Genomic DNA, 21,837 nt, shown 5'->3' with positions numbered 1-21,837 from the left:
TTATAGCCATAAGTTATACATTTTTTAAAAACAATCACCACAAAAACATTTTTTAAAAACACATCAAAATCATTACGTGTTCCTCTTTTGAAATCTCTCTCTCACTAAACAGTTCTCACCTGTCTCTCCACAAGCTCACTGTAAACCCAAAGCAGTAACTCTCTTGTCATAGATTAGCGAAGTTTCTCCCTTTGCTTGGTTGACAATGACCTGGGCTTACTAGGGAACAGCTCATCCATCTTATGCTTTCTGTTTAGAGTCTTGATCGGCTTGACTGGCTAATCATCTGTTCCGTGTTCTTATACCCACAACAGAATTGTTTTTTCTTTTTTTATAATCTTTCTCTTTCATGCTGTACACCAATAACCTGTTAAAACATCCCTAGATCCTAAGAAAAAGGAACTAAGGCCCGACCTAGAGTGGATGCTTTCTTTGGCCGTTAACTTGTTCCAAGCTTATTTTCTTGCTGCTCTAATTCTGTGCTTGTAATACCTGAGTGCTCAGCTGAGCTCCTTTCTCTAACTCACGCAGCTCTCGCCACAGTGTAAGGAAGCGGCACATTCTATTCTCGATTCCACCTTTAAAGCTTCTATCAACTACCCAACTTCCAAAACTTGTTTAAACCAAGCTAACTTCCTAAAACCACTTAAATCAGACAGGAATTCATAAAATTACTAATTCATCTGAACATCATTATCTCAGGAGCTTTCATCCCCATCCTGATCTGCAGGAGACTGGCCAACAGAGTGGGCTATCACCCAGGAAGTTATCGTATCAGGCTGTAGGCTGTGAGGGTCTCAATAAATGAGAAATATGGTAATGACAAACATGACAAGGCACATCCATAACAAGAAGCAATCCTGGGACGAAGCCTCTGGGGCATGCCTTTCAATGAACCCATTGTAGCCAAGCGGTCCAGTGCTGGCCCTCTCCAGGGAGCTCACCTGCCCACTGCAGCTCAGTTACCTAAGAACTTTAAAGAACACGCAGTTCGCTGAATTTGTTTTGAGAACACAGAGTAACCACAAAAAGCATAAGTAACTACTTTTTCAAGATGGACAAATATTTCACTGAAGGGGAAAACTCATTTGTTTGAGAATTTTAATGTCAACAAGACGTAGTATCTAAAATGTTCACCAAAGCTAGATAGTAGGTGCTCCAGAACTTCAAACATATTCAAATGTCACATACATGCACACAAGTATCCATCTGTAGGGCTAGTGAGACGGCTCAACAGATGAAGGACTGTCACCAAGCCTGACAGCCTTGGCTCTCACACATAGAAAAGAATCAACTCCCACAAGCTGTTCTATGACTTCTACAAGCTTTGGCATGTGCATATGTGAACAAAGAGGCCCCACACAGGCAAGCGTGAGCATATGTGCATGCCTGTGCACACACACATACTTAACTAAACATAATCATTTTAGGAAGTATCCATTTATAATTATGACTGTTAGAAATGAAGGAAAGCTGCTAAACCTTGGATAGAGTCACACAGACACAACCGTCATGTGGTCTTCATTTCTAACTGTGCTTCACATCTGTAAGAGCTACAACCTCTGAAAGGATCTGTGTATTCACACATGTCATGCAACACTAAACACAATTACAGACACCTTGTTCGCTTGAATACAAGTGATGTAATGATTTGTGAATGAATGTCTACATAGTGCCTTATAATTATCTATAATGAACTAAAGGATTTCTGAACCACCAGAAGGAAAAATCATTAAATTTATAAAGCTATATCGCTTTCGAATTGTGCTAACAACTCTTACTATAAAACATTTCTAACTATTTTGGGTAGGAATATATAATATGTGTGCATCAACACTAAAACGATTATCTGAATTTTCTACAATTTAATCTGTTACAGTTTAGCAAATACAAGACAATTCAGAGACATATCCATAAAGAAATAGAAACTAGATCAACATAATAAATACAAATATTTGAATCAATTATTGGGTACTCATTGTACACAATAATATATAGGATGACTTTGTTTTTCCAGAGAATCAAGCTTTTTTGGGTCCAAAGTTCTGTGATATAAATGCAAATTCTACATCTTTTAAAATATATTACATCTTATATATTTATTATTGCAGTTGTCATTGTTTTGTTGTTGTTATTATTGTTATCATTATCATTATTATAATTATATGTGTGCCTACACATACATGCCCCAGCAGAAATGTAGAGTCCAGATGACAACTCGTAATTGGTTCTATCCTTCCCCCATGGGGGTTCTTGGGACTGAACTTAAGTCCTCAAGCTTTGTGGCAAGCACCTCTACTATTGAGCCATTTCTCTGACCCATGTAAAGTCTACATGTTAAGTGTAATATTGCTACTTGTAGTGATGACTTCTGTTTGAAAAACTAATAGACATTTCCCATCCTCCAGTTTGTGTCAATGCACTGTACTTAGATAACTGAAACAGACATGGGAAGGGAAACAAGAACCACAGTCAACAGATTTAATTTTATTGGGGGTGGGGTGTGTGTGTGTGTGTGTGTGTGTGTGTGTGTGTGTGTGTGTATTTGTTCTCTCCCTCCGCTCTGTGGGTCCCAGAGATGCAACGCCAGTTGTCAAGTCTGACAGTGGATATCCTCAGCCACTGAATTACGTCATAGTCCTGCGAAGAGCAGTTCTCACTGCAGGACCTACCATCTTCTATCTATTTATAAGACCTTTATGGAAATGGATAGCATTGCACTTGTTTTTCACATTTTGGAAACAGAGAAATCCTTGTTTGTTATGCTGCCCTAAGAATAAAGAGTATTTGCCTAGTATGTGAACAAAAAATATCCATACTTCATCTGCCAACAGAATTAGAGAAATGGCACATGCATTTAGGAACCCATCCCCCATCAACCCCACCACCTACAGTGGGAAATAAACGAGAACCTAAATGAAGCGGTAATTTCAAGGTTAAAAATCTGCCGGAGAAGGAAATTATTTTGGTCAAGTCTTAGAAAAACCATCTTACAACTCTCAGAATAAAACTTCAGCAAACACTACTTGCTACTATCTTCAGTAACAAAGGAAATGTTTGTCTCTTGTCCTTGTTCACGCTGTGTCCCCACACCCCACCCCCACCCCAAGCCATCACCTCATGCCCCCTGCTTAGAACAACCACCTCTACTATAGCCCAAGCTGGCCTCAGACTCAAGATAATCCTCCTGCTTCAGCTTCCCAGGGCTGGGATGATGAGCAGCTGTACTTGGATGCATTTATTCTCTGAAATGCTGAAGATTGGAGTCCAGGCCTGTGCGAATGCTCCTACCACTAAGCTATATCACCAGCTTTTAAAACTATTCATTTAAAACTAATTGTCTCAACATGAAGCTAATTATGCCAAAGTATTTATTTAGAAGTAGATAGATATCTTACATCTCAGAAGTTTTTACTAACTATAGACGTTTAAAGGCTGGCACCTATGTATGGATCTTTTGTGTAAGGTTTACTTAAGCTTCTCCATGTATCTGTAATGTACTGACTCTGAATGGAGATGTCAGACCATATCTGTAATGTGCTAAGGGCAGAAGTGTATAGGGAAAAGAGCAGTAGGAAAGACACATCCTAATGCATGTCACCCTTGGTAAAAGCTATCTTGAGCCCAAGAGTGTGACAAAGAACACTCCACCTTACACCAAACCACGTTGCACAGGAGATGCTAAACTGTGTTTTCTACCCAGATAATTTCACAGGACCAGCAGCATCTTATTAACACATATTAACTGACTAACAATTCAAGTACCACACTAAAGCAAAAGTTTTCAACTTAAAAAATTCACTGTCTATCTTCAAAGAAAAAGAAGCTCAGGTATTTTAGCCACAGCAGCAAATTGGAGTTTTAATTAACTGGATTTCTGTCTAATATATGGCCAATTAAATACAAATATTTAAAATTCAAGATGAAAGTTTGCTAATTTTAAAATTATATAAGTCAAAGTAAAATTAGGCACATTTTAAAAATTGCTCACACCATGCGCATTTGTTTTTAAACTATTTAACGAATGTCTTACTTAGATAGCATATATATTTTAATCTTGTCAATTTTTAATCATCCCTCCAAATGAATTTTCTTAGAAATATCATATGCATAAAACCTAAGACATTTCTGCAGAAACGTAGCAGAATTTTAGTTTAAGGAAATTACTCAAAAAGATGACAAAGAGCTCTGCTTGCTCTGCTCACGTTAGCCTTGACGAAGTTGACAAGTCATCCGCAGTCCCCACTATCATTTACCACTTGCTCCTGTCTAAGCACTAGCAGCATCCAGACCTCCAAGTCGTGACAGCCTTGTAAGGATCAAACTCAGTGATCTGGAGGACTTTGGCAACCAGAGGAATTTTAAAATATGATAATGGGTAGAAGAAGAAACAAAACTTCCCAACTCTTAATTCTCTTTTGAAATTTCACTTATCTCTAGTTACTTTTTTTTTACAGTGATCAGATTCAAGTTTTGCATATTTGTCTTTTCTTTAATGTACGGAAAAGATTCAGACTAGTGGGTACTGGAGAGATGGCTCAAGGGTTAAGAGCACTGGCTGCTCTTCCAGAGGACCTGGGTTCAATTCCCAGTACCTGCATGGCAGCTCACAACTGTGTGCCTGTAACTTTAGTTCCAAGGGATATGGACATTCATGCAGGTAAAATATTCATACATGAAACAAAAGAAATCAATCTTTTAAAAAACAGTTTTAAAAAGTTCAGACTAGTAAGACAAATGACAGACTGTTTTTCTTTTATTATTATAAGTATAAACTACCACACCAATAAGTAAAAAACAGCAACAAGCCACGGGTCTGCCTGCATTCCTAGGAGACTCCTGGCATCAGGGATAGCTAGGTGGGACCCTACCTCAAGCCCTTGCCTGCTAGGTCCCCTCAGGACATACCCAAAAGCACTGAACTATGCCTACCTGCTCCTGCCCCCACCTCCATTTCCCAGCCCACAGCTCTACAGGCATTCTCTGAGGCCTGCTGGTACCAGTGACAGGTGAGACCCCTCACCCCCCCAATCCTGGCATGTCCCTCTGGGGCATGCCCAGCAGCAGTGAGCTGCACCCTGTCCCCTGTGCTCTGTTTTCCAGCCCATAACTCTGCCTGCATTCCCAAAAGCCTGGCAGCACCAGCAACAAGCAGATGGCTAGAGTCCAGCATAAGAACATGACAAGAGCCAGGGCAGCATGGTACCACCAGAGTCCAACTGTCAATCACCAAAAGTCCTGGACATCCAAACACAGCTGAAGCACAGAAAATGACCTTAAATGCAATCTTAGGACAATGATAGGGGTCTTTAAAGAGCAATCCCTTAAAGAAATACAGAAAAATACAACCAAATAGGTTGTATTTTAATGCATTTTATTTTATGTATTTTAATGAATAAAATTGTTCAAGACCTGAAAACGGAAATAGAAACAATGAAGAAAACACAAACTGAGGGAATCCTGGAGATGGAAAACCTAGGGAAAACAGAACTACAGACCCAAGCATCACCAACAGAATATAACAGATGGAAGAGAGACTCTCGGGTGTAGAGATATGACAGAAGAAATTGATAGATTAGCCAAAGAAAATGCAAAATCTAAATAGTTTCTGACACAAAACACCCAGGATATCTGGGATAGTCTTGAAAGAACCAAACCTAAGAATAGTAGTAACAGAATAGGAGAAGATTTACATTTGAAGGCACAGAAAATATTTTCAACAAAATCATGAAGAAAATTTCCCTAACCTAAAGAGATACCTATAAACATACAAGAAGCCTACAGAACACCAAATAGATTAAACCAAGAAAGAAAATTCTCCTCCCATATAATAATCAAAACCCTAAATGAACAGAACACGAATATTAAAAGCCGCAAGAGAAAACAGGCCCACTAACATATAAAGTTAAATCTACCACAATTACACCTGACTTCTCAACAGAGACTCTAAAAGCCAAAGGACCTGACAAATGTCTTGCAGTTTCTAAGAGACCATGGATGACAGCTTAGACTACTATACACAACAAAACTTTTAAATACCATAGATTGAGAAAACAAGATATTCCATGACAAAACTAAACTTAAATAATATCTATCCACAAATCCTGCCCTACAAAAGTTATTAGAAGGAAGCCTCTCACTGAAGGTTAACTACATCTAAGAAAACAGGGAATAATTTCATACCAGCAAATACAAAAGAAGGGAAGCACATGTGCGCACGCACACACACACACACACAGACACACACACACACATACACGCACACACTACACACACACATGCACACACACACACTACCACCACCAATATCAAAATAACAAGAATTAGCAATCATTGGTCTTTAATATCTCTCAATATCAATAGACTCAATTCCCCAATAAAAAGACACAGACTATCAGAATGGATAACAGGATCCACCATTCTGCTGCATAAACACACACACACCTTAACATCAAAGACAGACATGACCTCACAGTAAAGGGCTGGAAAAAGATTTCCAAGCAATCAGACCCAAGAAGCAAGCTGGAATAGCCATTTTAATGTCTAATAAAATAGACTTGCAACCAAAATTAATCAAAAGAGATGGAGAAGAACCCTTCATAATAATCAAATATCCACCAAGATGATATCTCAATTCTAAATATCTATGTTGTAAATGCAAGGGCACCCACATTCATAAAAGAAACATTACTAAAGCTGAAATCACTCACTGAACCATACACATTAATACTAGGGGACTTCACCGCTGCACTTTCACCAATGGACAGGTCATCCAGATAGAAACTAACAGAGAAATAGTGGAACTAACAGATGTTATGAATTAAATGGATCTAACAGATCATTTTACCCAAACACCAAAAAATATACCTTCTTCTCAGCACCTTCTCCAAAACTGACCATATACTCGGCCACAAAGCAAGTCCCAATAGATACAAGAAAATGCAAATAACCCCCCTCTATCTTATTAGAGCACCATGGATTAAAGCTGGACTTTAACAATAACAGAAACATCAGAAAGTCTACAAACTCATGGAAACTGATCAACTCTCTGCTTAATGACCACTGGGTCAAGGAAGGGGAAAAAGGAGGAAATTAAAGACTTTCTATATGCACAACATTCCCAAACTTGGGAACACAATGAAAGCAGTGCTAAGAGGAAAGTCCATAGCACTAAGAGCCTTCAGAGAGAAATTAGGGGGAGCTCATATTAGTGACTTAACAGCACACCTGAAAGCTCTAGAACAGAATAAGCAAACACACCCGAGTAGATGGCAGGAAATAATCAAACTTGGGGCTGAGATCAATAAAATAGAAACAAAAAGAACAATACAAAGAATCAAGGAAACAAAGAGTTGGTTCTTTGAGAAAATCAACAACTTAGACAAACCCTTATCCACACTAACTAAAAAGGTCAAGAAAGAATATGCAAATTAAAAACTCAGAAATAAAAATGGGGACATAACAGACAGCAAGAATATTCAAAGAATCATTAGGTCTTACTTCAAAAACTTGTATTCTGCAAAATGGGAAAATCTATAGGAAATGGACAAATTTCTAGATAGATACAACTTACCAAAGCTAAATCAAAACTAGGTAAACAACTAAATAGACTTATAACCCCTAAGGAAATAGAATCAGTCATTAAAAGTATCCCAACCTAAAAAATTTAGTGCCGAATTCTACTAGACCTTCAGAGAGTAATAATCCTCAGGTTATTCTACAAATTAGAAACAGAAGGAAGACTGCCAAATTCATTTTATGAAGTGGATCAGAGACCTCAACATAAAACTGAATACACTAAGCCGACAGAAGAGAAAGTGGGGAAGAGCCTTGAATGCACTGGCACAGGAGATTTCCTGAATAAAACACCAATAGCTCAGGTACTAAGATCAACAATTAATAAATGGGACCTCACGAATCTGAAAAAACCTTGTCAAAAGAACAAAATGGCACCCTATAGAATAGAAAAAAAGTTTTTACCAACTCTATATCTGACAGAGGGCTGACATCCAAAATATATAAAGAACTCAAGAAACTAGGCATCAAAGAACCAAATCACACACTTTAAAAATGGGGTTCAGTTATGAACAGAATTCTCAACAGATCAATCTTTAATGGCCATGAAACAGTTAAAGAAATGTTCAACATCCTTAGTCATCAGGGAAATGCAAATCAAAACAACCCTGAGATTCCAGCTTACACCAATCAGGATGGCTAAGATCAAAGACTTAACAGCAGCACACGCTGTGGAACAAGGGGAACACTCCTCCCTTGCTGGTGGGAGTGAAAAACTTGTATAACACTTTGGAATCAATTAGGCAGTTTCTCAGAAAATTGGAAATAGATCTACCTCAAGACCTAGCTATACCACACCTGGGCATACACCCAAAAGAAGCTCCACCATCCCACAAGGACACCTGCACAACTACGTTTATAGCAGCTTTATTCATAATAGCCAGAAATTGGAGATAATCCAGATGTCCCTCAAGTAAAGACTGGATAAAGAGAAGGTGGTACATTTACACAATGCAGTATTATTTAGCCATTAAAAACAATGACATAGGGGTTGGGGATTTAGCTCAGCGGTAGAGCGCTTGCCTAGCAAGCGCAAGGCCCTCGGTTCAGTCCCCAGTTCTGAAAAAAAGAAAAAGAAAAGAAAAAAAAAACCAAAACAAAACCAAAAACAATGACATAATGAAATTTGCAGGCTAATGAAAAAGATCATTGTGAATGAGGTAACCCAGATCCAGAAAGACAAACATGGTATTCATGTATAAGTGGATTTTAGTCATAAAGTACAGGATAACCACAGGCTCAAAGAAGCTAAGTAACAAGGAGAGCCCAAGGGTACAAGCTTGAATCTCACTGAGAAGGGGAAATAGATTAGACATTGGTGATGGATGAAAGGAGGGGACTGGATCGAGGAGGTAATGAGGATGGAAACAGAAGGAATGAGGTGGGGGAAAAACAGGAGAGAGTATTAGGAGAGACAACTGCACTGGAGGAGGCATCTCTGGGACGAGCTAGAAACCTAGGACAATGGAAACTCCCAGGTTTCTGCGAGGGCAACCCGAGCTAAGACTCCTAGCAATGGGGGATATGGAGCCAGAATCAATCATCTCCTGTAGCCAGACAAAACTTCTAATGAAGGATAAGGCATCAACCCAGCCAAAAAACCTTAAACCCAAAATTTGTCCTGCCTACAGGATGTGTAGGAGTAGGTGATGAAGCAGGACGTGAGGGAAGAGTCAACCAAGTGGCTGACCCAGCTTGAGACTCATGCCATGAGAGGGTACCCACCCCTGACACTATTCTTGATATTCTGCCATTCTTGCAGACAGGAGCCTAGCATAAACGTTGTCAGAGGGCCTTCACCCAGCAACTGTTGGAAGCTGAGACAGTGACCTACAGCCAAACATTGAATGGAGGTTGGAGAATTTTGTGGAAGAGGTGGACGAAGGATTGAGGGTCAAAGACACCACAAGAAAACCTACAGTCAGCTAACCTGGGCCCGTGGGGGCTCATGGAGACTGAACCACCAACCAGAGAACATGAATGGGATGGACCTGAACCCTCTGCACATGTATAGCAGATGTGCAGCTAGGTCTTCATGTGGGACTCCTAAAGTGGAAGGAAGCAGGGGGCTGTACCTGACTACACTGACTGCCTTTGGATCACTTTCCCTTAACTGGGCTGCCTTTTCTAGCCTCAGTAGAAGAGGATGTAGCTAGTTTTGCTGTGGCTTGATATGCCAGGACTCCATATCCATGGGAGGCCTCCCCTTTTCTGGGAAGAAAGGGAGGAGGGGGTGGGTGGAAGGGGCAGGGGAGGTGAGAGGGAAAGATTGGGGAGGAGAGGAGGAAGGAGAATTGAAATTTAAAATTTTTTTAAAATAATAAAACAAGGGAAATAAGTCTATTAAAAAAAAACAGCAACAATACCAACTCCTAAGTAGTAACTGATGGATGTGATGAATACACAATCCTCTCTATAAATACAAAATCCTCTCTCTATATATATGTGTGTGTGTGTGTGTGTGTGTGTGTGTGTGTGTGTAGATGGATAGATAGATTAGATAGATAGATAGATAGATAGATAGATAGATAGATAGATAGATAGATAGACAGACAGACAGACAGACAGGAGGGAGAGAGATACCTATAAAGTTTGGAAGCCCTTAGAATATGTAACTACATAAATAGCCATTGTTTCTTAAAGTCCTTTTGCTTGTTTCACTGTGAAATTGGAATGATTTGATGATGTAATTTTAAAATTTTTTTTTTATTTATTCATTTATTATATATAAGTACACTGTAGCTGTCTTCAGATACACCAGAAGAGGGCATCAGATCTCTTTACAGATGGTTGTGAGCCACCATGTGGTTGCTGGGAATTGAACTCATGACCTCTGGAAGAGCAGTCAGGTGCTCTTAACCGCTGAGCCATCTCTCCAGCCCTTTTTTTTTTTTTTTTAATTTTTTTTTATTTATAATTTTAATTCAAATTTTTCATTCTATTAACTTCAATACGTAAGGGAAAATGTTCAACTTCAAAAAATTTACCTAAGTAGAGTTGATCTTTAGACATAATGTTTTCCAAGCTGCTTTTGAAGATGGTTAAGTAGGCGGCTCTACAATTCATATAAAATACCTCCTGTTCAGTTAGTGGGAATTTCTTTGTTCGAGGACTCCCTGAAAGCACTGACTTCTGAGTATCCAAAGCTGCATCACTTCCAGGATTGCTGGCCATTCTGTTAGAAAATAACAAAAAATGTTTACTTTAGTCGATGTAAATCACTTATAATCCAAATGTGCCACCACGGGGTGGCATACTAGGGCATTAAAATTTTTATATATAGAATAAAAAGGTAAATATTATAGCATCTCTATGAACTTATCAATGTATGTTAAATAGAATAAGTCCTTAACAACTGATTTCTAATTATATACATACACACATGCATATAATTTCTCAAATATACAATACTCTCCCAAAGAAGAGTGATGTAGCATGACACAAAAGAATCAGAACGAAGAAAATGCACACATGCATCATCTCAAAATTAGACTTCAGGGGAGACTTCACAGGTTGTTAAGATTACATCAGTCCACACGTGAAATACATACAACACTTCAGGATGCATAAAAGCTAAAGATATGGAGTGAAATTCCCTAACAGTGAGATTTTTTCATGCCAATCAACTGCAGTGGACCCACCCTCTATAGGAGTAACCATCATTTCATTCCCATTTCTTTTTTTTTTTTTTTCTTCTCTCTTTTTCGGAGCTGGGGACCAAACCCAGGGCCTTGCGCTCGCTAGGCAAGCGCTCTACCGCTGAGCTAAATCCCCAACCCCTCATTCCCATTTCTATAACACAGCTCATGTCAAATCACTGAATATTGGAAGTTTCACTGATTATACTGGGCTTTATAGAGTTCCTTTACTAGTAATAATATTTGGGATCTATACAGTACCTCTGCTCTTAAGACATTAATATCCATGCAAACATCTTATTTAAGCCATTACTACACTGACCAGGCACCTTTTGTCCATTTTACAGATGGTGAAATGAGGGTCAGAGATGTCACCCAGTCAGTAGTAAGTTGTGAGATTTCAGTACTTTCTTCTGTGAATGTGGATGAAGGTTTATTGAACAAAGGCTACTACGCAGTGCAAAACTGTTCTGGTGGTCTAATGGCTTCCAACATTACTTTATCCTGCGTTGACTTCTAAAAATACATTCCAATCTAATAAATTGAACAGCTCAAGTTGAATAATAAGATGACACAGGTAGGGTCCCCTTCAGGACTCATTGGATTCTTACTCAGGAGGCCTAAATCACTGGCACCTTCTTGAATTATGTAGGTCTTTTACACTTGGGAAAGAAAGATAATAATCGCTTATCATGGATGAAGTACCCTATTTATAATACACAGACCGCCTGCCTGACACTTTCATATTATACCAGATTTAGAAGGACCCCATAGGGACGTGGTGTCACAGTCTGGTTACTGCAAATTGGTATCACCATAATTAAACATTGGTTTTAAACACACATGCGTGCACGCCATTTCACAAATGTGAAAGAAAACTATTCCAAGAAGGAAGAACAAGCACTCAGTTTACAGCAAGCAATTCAAAAACATTTTAAAGGATCTTCTTCAAATGCTCTTTCCAAATAGGGTTATTCTCACATGAAAATCCCAGGGCAGAAATGTTCCAGAATTCTATTCTTTCCCTTCCTGTGAAGAGAGTCTAAACTGAAGCTTAAATAAATGTATAATTGCACCCTTAGGGCTCGGAAACCACCTTTTATTTAAAATTCTAGCCCAAGTCTGAGACAGGGGCCTGGAGAGTATATTGTAGCAAACGGCTCCATAAATAACCAGGCACATAATAAGCAGGAAAAATAAACTGTTAAAAACGCCTAAGGCGTCGAGTGAAAACAGAGCCATCCAGTCACCGTCGCTGCTCCGTTTAACAGTAATAACTAATCCCAGACAAGCTCTCTCTGTTTTTTGTATTCTTCTGGCCACAAATGCTGTATTCCCTTGTGTGTTTCGGGGCATGCACGGGCTTTTAGGAGGACACAGAAGTAAACGTAGCAGATGAGAGAGGCAGCCGCACAGTGAGGAGCAGAGTGAGCGATAGGGTAAGAGAGAGGGCTGGTTGCTACCTAATTTCAGCTCACAAACCAAGAAGAGCAGCCAATTTTCTTTAGTAGTTCCGCGAACCTCTCAGCGCAACCCGACAGACCTCCGCCTTTTTTAGATTACCATAGCAACTGCGCTTCCCCGCCACCGGAAGTAAGAGGCAGAGCACCTTCCAAACGCTCCGACTAGAGATCTGTGGACTATTGACCGACAGAAAACAGTCATGGCATTGTAGCTTATCCTTTGGGAGGCTGGTATGTCCAGGATAGTGAGAGAGGGTCGTGTGCTGCACGCGGCTGGGGCTAGATGGGTTCTGGCCTTAGACTTCCTGCACCCTCATTTTCTTGCACACGTTCGGGCTCTTTCTCGCGTGGAGACTGTTTCGGAGGAGCCGCATTCGGTGTGACACCTCATTCAGTGCTTACTACGCGGGCTTTTTACACTTCCGCGTTTGTGGTTTCTCAATTGGTTCTGTCCAGCAACGGAGTCCCGAAATGCCGTAGGTATCCCTTCCCTAGACGTTGATGTTGTACGAGCCCTCTGTGAGCAAAAAGAGTATGCTATGCGGCCCCATGGTCACCTTGTCTTTTCTATTTCTATAACCTGTCTCTGTTGACATCGTAGGGATGCTTGGTATTCCCCACCCACCTCTACTCTTCTAGCACTTCTTTGACTCTCAGAACCTTCCTTCTTTGTATAAGCTGTTGGCTAAATTTGAGTCATGTCTAACTTGAAATAACTTAGGGTTAACAGACTGAGAATGAAATAGTATATTAAGTAAATATGACTCTGTAATTTGTAGAACTTTTAAATGCGTGTTAAGTATTTGCATTGTGAGTTCATTTAAACTCGGAGAGATTTCATGAACTGAATGGATTTCAGTGCCTGGATTTCTTAAGATTCTCATTTAGCAACTCAGTAATAAGTGATTTACTTTTTTTTATTTTTACTTATAAAAGTAAGCTTGAAAAAATAAAAATAAGTTTGTATTGGGTCAACTTTAAAACAAAACAAAACAAAACAGCCCAACCCCAATAATGTGATTATGGAAAATTAACATAGTAGAGATGAGTATTGTGCTAGACGATCTTGTATTCTGCTGCCCTTCAGCTACCCTTTATAAAATAAGTAAAGCATAGTTAGCTGTTGTATAAGTTTTTTTTAAGGTCTTTAAGAATTTGAGGGAGGAGGAAGGGCTAACCCTTGCGTTGCTTCTTTGGGTACCCCTGGTGCCAGGCTGATATAAGTACTTCCTGCTAGGGTAACATTTTCCTGTTTGAGTAAAATACAAAATAAAATATTATTGAGGGTACTTGTGTTAAATGCCAGCAGACCTAGAGATGATTGTGAGCCACCATACAGTTGCTGGGAACTGAACCCTAGTCTTCTGTAAGGGCAGCGAGTGCTCTTAACTTCTGAGCCATCTGTCTCTCCAGTCCCAGAAACAGGAATGATTTTCAGTGATGTTGAAATGATGACATTTTGGTGTACATTTGCATAGCTATGTGTATAATGCAATTGGAAAGGTGTGATCTGTATCCACTCGGAATTTTCTTTAAACTTGACTGGAAAATACATTTTGTTCTTTTTTTTTTTAATAAAAGCAATTAGGGAAATAAGTGTGGCCTGAATGAATCTAAGATAAATGGGAAGGAATAAATTAGTGAAGAAATTAGTGAAGTGTTTAAAAACAGTGACTGAAGGAACCGATTCATGGAAGACTGCATACAGCCTTTAAGGTTTAAAAGCAAGCAAAATAAACAGTTGTTTGGGCTTAGATATGTGTGTGCTATGATTATAGCAAAAGCAAAAGATCATGTCCAAAAGCAGGGAAGGCGGACTAGAGAAGGAGCCATCAGGTATGTCCAGTCATGTTGGTGACGCTGTTTCTTAGTGTGATGAAATCTTTGGTTGCTTGACTTTCTAATTTGAGCATCATTTGTTTTTTAATAGTAGGAATCACCACCAACTTAAATTGGTTTTGTTTTGTTTGTTTTTTAGATTTAGAGATTACTTATGTTCTCAGTAAGTACAGTTTCTCGACGATCTGCTAGAGCCTTTGTCCCTTTCTTGAATAGAGAAGCTGACAAGTCAACTAATTGCTGCTCCTGATTTCTTTAGTCTCTCCAAGCAAATGTACTCTTGTTTTCTATGTGTGTTCTAAGTCCAGAGGTAACGTGATTAATGTAGGCTGCAACCTTGACGCTTAGACGTGAAGTGGAAAAACCACTTGGGCCAAAACACCAGGCTTTGAATCCTCATCAACAGAATAGTTAATCAAGAATAGTAAGTGACTAAGAAAGTTGCTGTTTGAAAAAAAAAGGTTATCCTAAGACTGATGTGTTGGCACCTATGACTCCAGCGCTTCCAGGCTAGAGGCAGTAGGATCGGATCTGGAGTTTAAGGCTAACTCAGGCCCAGACTTAAAGGAGCAGGGAGGAGAATAGCTGCTTTAGACTATGTGGAGACATTTTTACACCACATCTTTGCTTACATATTACTAATGGCAAGTGAAACAGCTTTTGCTATTACATTTCCTTGAGTCCTTCCCATTCCCCATATCTTCATTTGTAAATTTCCTAGTACCACTTACCTAGTCTCTCTAATTAACATGTATTGTCATGATGCTTCAACCAAAGATGGCCATTTTCTATGAGTGTTCACTTAATTATGTTCCAGAGATGAAACATTAGAATAGCATTAGTGTTGGAGTTCCTAACTGTGACGTGTTCCTAGAATGGGTTAAATCTGATGATGTTCTTACAAAGTCTCAGAGTTTTCTGAAAAAATGTTTTAAATGTACTATTTCTTAAATTAAAAAAAAAAATGAGTGTCTAGTGTAGCCCAACCTCACTGTGTAGCTGAGGTTGGCCATAAACTCCTAATCCTACTGCCTCCATCTTCCAGGCGCTAGTATTACAGGCACGTATTTTTCTGCCCAACTTGAAAGCCTAGATATATACTACACTTGTTTGGGCTTCTAATAAGACTGACTGGCGTAATGCCAAATGCAATTTTTTTTAAAGATTTATTTATGTATGTGAGTACACTATAGCTGTCTTCAGACATAACAGAAGAGGGCATTGGATTGGGCAACCATGTGGTTGCTGGGAATTGAACTCAGGACCTCTGGAAGAGCAGTCAGAGCTCCTAACTGCTGAGCCTTCTCTTCAGCTCCAAAATGCAATTATTTTTATTGCGTGGACTAATTTTAAAAACACAGGTGAGCAAAATAATGTGACAGACCAAGTAATAGTTAACTATTTAATAAACATTGTTTGATCATAGGAAATACTCAGTTATATAACTAACTGAATATTTTACTTAAAGGTATCTTGCATTTATAGGGTCGGTAAATTGTTAGTACTTGCTATAAAAATTGAAAAATATGAATTTTAAGTACATTTTTATTGGTTATAAAAGTCAGCAAGTTCAAGTTATGTATAATACATAATATAGTATATGATATTATATATTATAGTATATATATACTATGTTATATATAATATAATATGTGACTTTTTTATAATAATGTGAGGCACTCTCCTAAGACATAAATGAGCAGCTTTTTGGAACTGCAGAGGAAGAATCCATATTCCCTTCACTCTAGTATCCTTCATGTATCTAAAGCTAGAACCACACTGCCAAGGTTGGCTCCAGCTCTGGTTGGACACCCACCCCAGCTCCCTACACCCACCCCCAGCTGACCTATTAGTAACACCTTTTGTTGTTGTTATTGTTGTTGCTGCTGCTGCTGCTACAGCTGCTTTCTTCTGAGAGCAGAAGACCCCCCTAAGCTGTCTTTCAGGATGGGGTTTTGTCCTGAGGTCACCCTTCTCTTTGTCCCAGTCCAGAACAGGACTTGCCTTAATGGGACTGATCTCCTTACCAGTTGCAGCACAGTACAGCATTATCTTTTCTTGCTTGCTTTCTTCCTTCCTTTCTTCCTTCCTTTCTTTCTTTCTTTCTTTCTTTCTTTCTTTCTTCTGTCTTTCCTCTTTCTCCTCCTTCTTCTATTCCTCCTCCTCTTCCTCCCCTTCCTCTTCCTCATCTTCCTCCCCTTCCTCTTCTTCCTTCTCCTTCTCTTCCTCCTAGTCCCCTTTCTCCTCTTCTTCTTCTTTAAATTATACACTCTATATTTCTTTCTGCCCCATAGCATTATTACAGATTCAATATTATGCTGTCTTGAAATTTCTTCCACCAAAAAAAAAAAAAAAAGAAAAATTGGTCCATTTTAATTTAGCCTCCAGCAGGTTCTCAGGCCAGTGACAGAAGACAGCCAGATTCTTTGCCAAAATGTCATAAGAATGGCCTATAGCATAGTTGCTAATGTTTGTCTTTGAAGCCTCTTGAGCTGGGCCTTCACCCTGCATTACTCTAGGTTCTGCTGTCTTCCAGACTTCTACTAGAACAGCCTGCTAAATGCTGCTTACAGAATTCAAGCATTTTCCTAATCCAAAGTTCCAAAGTCTTCCACATCCTCCAAATAATAATAGCCATGGCCATATTCTTCAAAGCAACGGCCCACTCAGTCCCAGCTTCTCTGTTAGTTACTTTCTATTGCTGTGATAAAACAGGGTAACTAAAAGTGGCTTAGAAAAGACAGTATTTATTTTAGTTTATGGTGCTAGAGGCATACGAATCACTGTGGGGAGACATGGCAGGAAGAAGCAGGCATGCTGGGAGGAGCAGGATAGCTCACATCTTGAACCACACTCATGAAGCAGAGAACAAAATGGAAGTGCTACGAGGATATAAATTTCAATGTAGACTATTGCCATTACATCAATAACTTGTTAAATTTTTATTATATTTATGTAATACATTTTGTATTTGGGTAAAACACACAAGGAGACTTGTGTGGTAATGCGTGCCTGTAATCCTACAACCTGGGAGATAGAGGCAGGGGGATCTACTGTTCAAGGTCATCTTCAGCGATCTACTAAATTTGAGGCCAGCCTGTCCTACATGAAACCATCCTGAGAAAGAGAGAGACAGTGGGAGGGTGAGAACACAGATACCATGGGTCAGAAAAGCCTGTATAGTGAATGGCTTACATCTGTATGGCTTGTGAAGAATGATTAATTTTAAGCAAATGAGACAAAACTCAGAAAAGTGGTAGATTTAGATAAAATATGAATAATTCTTAGTCTTTTTGGGGGGGTTGGTTTGGTTTGGTGCCAGACTGTAGGTCAAGCTGATTCTGAACTTACTGTCAATTATCCTGCCTCAACCTCTGAGAATTCTCAAATTCTGAGAATTATAGGCAATTCTACTTTGTGCCTCTACTTTTGTCCTTAAAAATTTAAATAAAGTTATATCAGAATTCAGTGTTTTTATTGAATTAATGACAGAATCAAATAATGAGATAGACACAATTAAAGAAGGAATTCAAATCTGGAAAATAAATATGAGAAATTACATAAAGAACAATAACATGAAAAATGAGTTCAATGTATTGGAAGATATATCAAGAGAGTAAAAAATTCACTTCATGGTTAGAAAGATAGTCAATATTGGAGAGGCAATATTTGATGAAATTATATGTTTTTTAATATTTATTTTAGTTATTTTATGTATATGAGTATGCTGTTACTGTCTTCAGATGCACCAGAAGGGAACATTGGATCCAATGACAGGTGGTTGTGAGTCACCATGTGGTCGCTGGGAATTGAACTCAGAACCTCTGGAAGAACAGTCAGTGTTCTTAACCGCTGAGCCATCTCTCCAGTCCAATAGGTTTTCTAGAATTGATGAAATACACATCAGCACTGAAGTCTACCTTAGATATAACTGTATTAATATGACATCTTTGAAGACTGGTATTAAAGAACCCTGAATAAACTTGACCACAGTGTTATTTGAGAGGCAAATGGAGATGTTACTTCATTGGTAGAATGCTGACCAAGCATGCATAAGACCTGCTAGACTGCCCTCAAATATGTAATAAATGTATGCGTTTACATATAATATATATTTATATGTGTTGTACATCTTTGCACTATATATCGTGACATATATTTTAAAGACTTATCTAGGAGTGTCAAACCAAACTACTCCCTCATATGCAAAAATGGGCCCTATAGGAAATTGAAATAATTATTTGATTCATTTTAGTGAAAAAGTCAAAATTGATTGAATAATAACTTGTGGAACAACAGTATGCCAACTACTTGAGAACTGAAATACAATTAGTGACTTAAATTTTCACAGAAAGTTCAATAAATATCTTAAAAACTTACTGCTTATTAAATAAAAGACAAAACCTAATGATTTAATAATCTAGGGAAGAAAACATACACATTACTTTGACATAAATGTTTTAGCGAGAAGGTCATGCACAAATGCTGTTGTGAGTAAAAGGATTTTTACTGAAAACTGAACAGTATGGGAACTTCATGGAGAGAGCAGTTGGATGTTTGTTGTTTCCATTTATGTGTGTTGTGAGATATAATCAAAAAGTACACACACACCACCTCACTTTCCTGCCATTTAACCTATCTGTATAAGCCATTTCAGTTGGTAGGACTCCTTTAAAGGACTTATTAATGTCAGATGTACAAATTTTATATGTGTTTTATATTGAGACTATCATTTAGGAGTGAAATGTCTTAGCCGATTTTCTATTAGATCCTAAAACATGTCACTTCTGGCTATGTTCTATGGTTAATATTCCCAAATATATCCATTAACTTCTGTAAAACAATTTTCTTTGGCTCATTATTAATCTTTTAATAAGGAAGGTTTTGATTTAAAAGCACATTACCTATTGGCCAAAGCTATTGGCTGATTATGTCACAAAGTATCTGAGAGAACGATGCCTTTGGTTGCTTTCCCACTGAGCCCAGGCTTTATTTGATGGGTGTGATTCCCACCCATCCATGCTGTAATGGAGATCTTGTGTGTGGTTGCAGGAAGTTTTTAACACAAACAAATAAACTTGAATGAGAAGGTAGTACAGGACAGATATAGACGATTCTTCTCCCTTTTCTGATTCTTATATGCAAAATAGGGAGTAAATCATTTCGTATGCCTCAAATTATATTGAACATGTCACATGGGTTAGGAATCTAGCTATTGCCTTTGTCAGAGGATTCCTAAGCATCTGGGGAGCTCACTCACAAGCCCTCTAAACCCTCCTGTGAAGTAGGTGGCTAGCAGCATTAGCATGTCCATTACACTGAGGAGTAATGGAAGCACTGAAATGCTAAGTGATAGTTTTATCTTCCCCTCTGAAATTCTTACCACTTTACAGGCCAGTATTATCAAGTTTATGGTGCTTAGTGTGATTATGTGATTTGCTCAACCTTAGGGAAGAATTTGGCTTAACATCAAAGATTCCCCCTCTCCCCAGTCTTACCTGCTTTCCCAAGTTTATTCTTCCCCCCTTACTACCACCCTTGATCCTACCATTCAAAATCATGTTTAATTTTTAAAAGTTCTTTTTAAAAGAACCTCATCATATAGTTTTGTGAGCTTCCATGGTATCTTTCCTTCTTGGTTAAGAGTCAGTGATAGCTTTCCCCCATAGAACAGTTCCTTTGTATTATAGCTCATGTTAGCAACAGTGCATAGTAAAACTTAACCAATCATTTTGTTGTGATGAAGCAGAGAATCCTTTTTAAAGGATACTGTCATGTGGTAAGCTAAATAAAATGGTGGACCATTCCTAAAGATTCTTATATAATTTTTACCTGTTAAAAACTTTGCACAGCACACATATTTGTCTTTATAAAATTGTAACAGCATTTAATTCTGAGAGCAACTGTGGTTTTGATCCCAGTTTTGTTAGCAGAACAAAACAGACTCGGGAAGAAAACACATCTGTTTTGGCTCTCAATTTTAAACATATCACTCCATGGCACTGAGGCATAGTGGAGCAATAATTCACATCCTGGTGGCCAGAAAGCAAAGAGAGAATATCTATGTGAGCAGCTTTCCTTCGTCCTTTTCTTCCCGTCTTGGCCCTTCTCTATGAACTGGGCCCGTGTTCAAGGTGTGTTCTAAGAATGCCTTCATCGAAACTCTGATGTGTTTTACTGATCGCTGAGGCACTTCTCAATCTAGTCAGGCTGGCTGCTAAAACTAACCATCATATAGTGATTCTTAACCTAGTACAACTGAAAATGGAATATAATATTCAAATTATGGGAGTAGGTAGAAATTGGAGTAAATGGACAATGAGAAGTTACCCTTAAGTGGGAGTATATCCACACTGTTGAATAACCATTACCACTTGCTTAGTTGGGGTTTTACAGCTGTGAACAGACTCCATCACTAAGGCAATCTTATAAAGGCAACATTTAATTGGAGCTGGCTTACAGGTTCAGAGGTTCAGTCCATGATCATCCACATGGGAAACCTAGCAGTGTCCAGGCAGGCATGTTCCACAGGCAAACAGAAAACTGGCTGACAGGCAGCTGGGAGGAAGGTCGCAAAGCCCACCCCCACAATGACACACTTCTCCAACAAGGCCATACCTCCAAATAGTGCAAGCCACTAGGCCAAGCATATTCACTTGTAACTGGCTTGTTTTAATTAGTGCAATGCCATGATCTACATTGCAATAGGTATCAAATTTCTTTTTTGCTTTTATTCTTTATTAATATTTTAATTAAAATATAATTACACCACTCACCACTCACTTGTATGCCCCTTTCACTCCCACTTTTATGGCCTCTTTTTCCTTGATTATTATTGGTACACACACATGTACATATAAATATAACCTGCTGGGTCTGTCTGTCTAGTGTGATTTACTACAGAACACTAATGACCACTGAGAGGGAGAACTAACTTCTCCCAGGGAGGAGTGCCCTAATTAGCTAGGTAATGCAAGGTAGTCAGGCCTGAAATAAAGTTTTATTTCTAAAGCTAATACCTACATATGTACGATGTTTCATGTATTAACTCATCTGCCACCAGCCACTTGGGCTGTTTCTGCTGTTTTGCCATTTTAAGACTGCGCCATGAGCATTCTTTTTTTTTCTCCTGAGTCTTTATATTAACACATCACCTAGAGGTAGCTTCCAGTCCACCATTTTACCCAGAAGTCTTTACTATGCCATTTATCAATTTTTTTAAATATGTAAGTTGTCATTATTTATTTTGCTACCACACCAAAACATTGTCATATCTGGTCTTATGCATGTTCCATGTGCACAGGGCTGAAAACTTCCCTAGG

At 38.7% G+C, this 21,837-nt stretch overlaps 2 protein-coding genes across 33 annotated transcripts in view; one reads left to right on the top strand and one right to left on the bottom strand.

Annotated features, from left to right (window-relative positions):
- Positions 1–12,968, bottom strand: part of Efcab7 (EF-hand calcium binding domain 7) — a 50,756-nt gene extending 37,788 nt beyond the window's left edge. Inside the window, exons 1-2 of one of the 5 annotated variants that reach the window (XM_087549817.1) lie at positions 12,777–12,968; positions 10,563–10,750 (exon numbers count right to left, since the gene is read on the bottom strand). In XM_087549817.1, the coding sequence (XP_087405943.1) occupies positions 10,563–10,749 (187 nt within the window). In that variant the 5' untranslated portion in view covers position 10,750; positions 12,777–12,968. Of the gene's footprint in view, positions 1–10,562; positions 10,751–12,676 lie in introns of all 5 variants that reach the window. The other 4 variants (XM_087549816.1, XM_087549819.1, XM_087549818.1 and 1 more) reach the window with 4 other exon arrangements.
- The window catches only part of Itgb3bp (integrin subunit beta 3 binding protein), a 65,066-nt gene continuing 56,047 nt past the window's right edge, over positions 12,819–21,837 (top strand). For 19 of the 28 annotated variants that reach the window (XR_015619843.1, XR_015619841.1, XR_015619842.1 and 16 more), the window contains exon 1: positions 13,093–13,152. Coding sequence is in view for 5 of the 28 variants with exons in the window: in XM_087549799.1 (XP_087405925.1) it covers positions 13,148–13,152 (5 nt within the window). In the remaining 23 variants the exon portion in view is untranslated. Of the gene's footprint in view, positions 13,153–14,654; positions 14,679–21,837 lie in introns of all 28 variants that reach the window. The other 9 variants (XR_015619840.1, XR_015619848.1, XM_087549795.1 and 6 more) reach the window with 2 other exon arrangements.

This window comes from Rattus norvegicus, chromosome 5, assembly GCF_021556685.1.
Source record: "Rattus norvegicus strain SHRSP/BbbUtx chromosome 5, alternate assembly SHRSP_T2T, whole genome shotgun sequence".
NCBI classification, from domain to species: domain Eukaryota; kingdom Metazoa; phylum Chordata; class Mammalia; order Rodentia; family Muridae; genus Rattus; species Rattus norvegicus.
The sequence above is the reverse complement of the archived record's forward strand: the minus strand, read 5'-3'. Positions and strand labels throughout refer to the sequence as shown.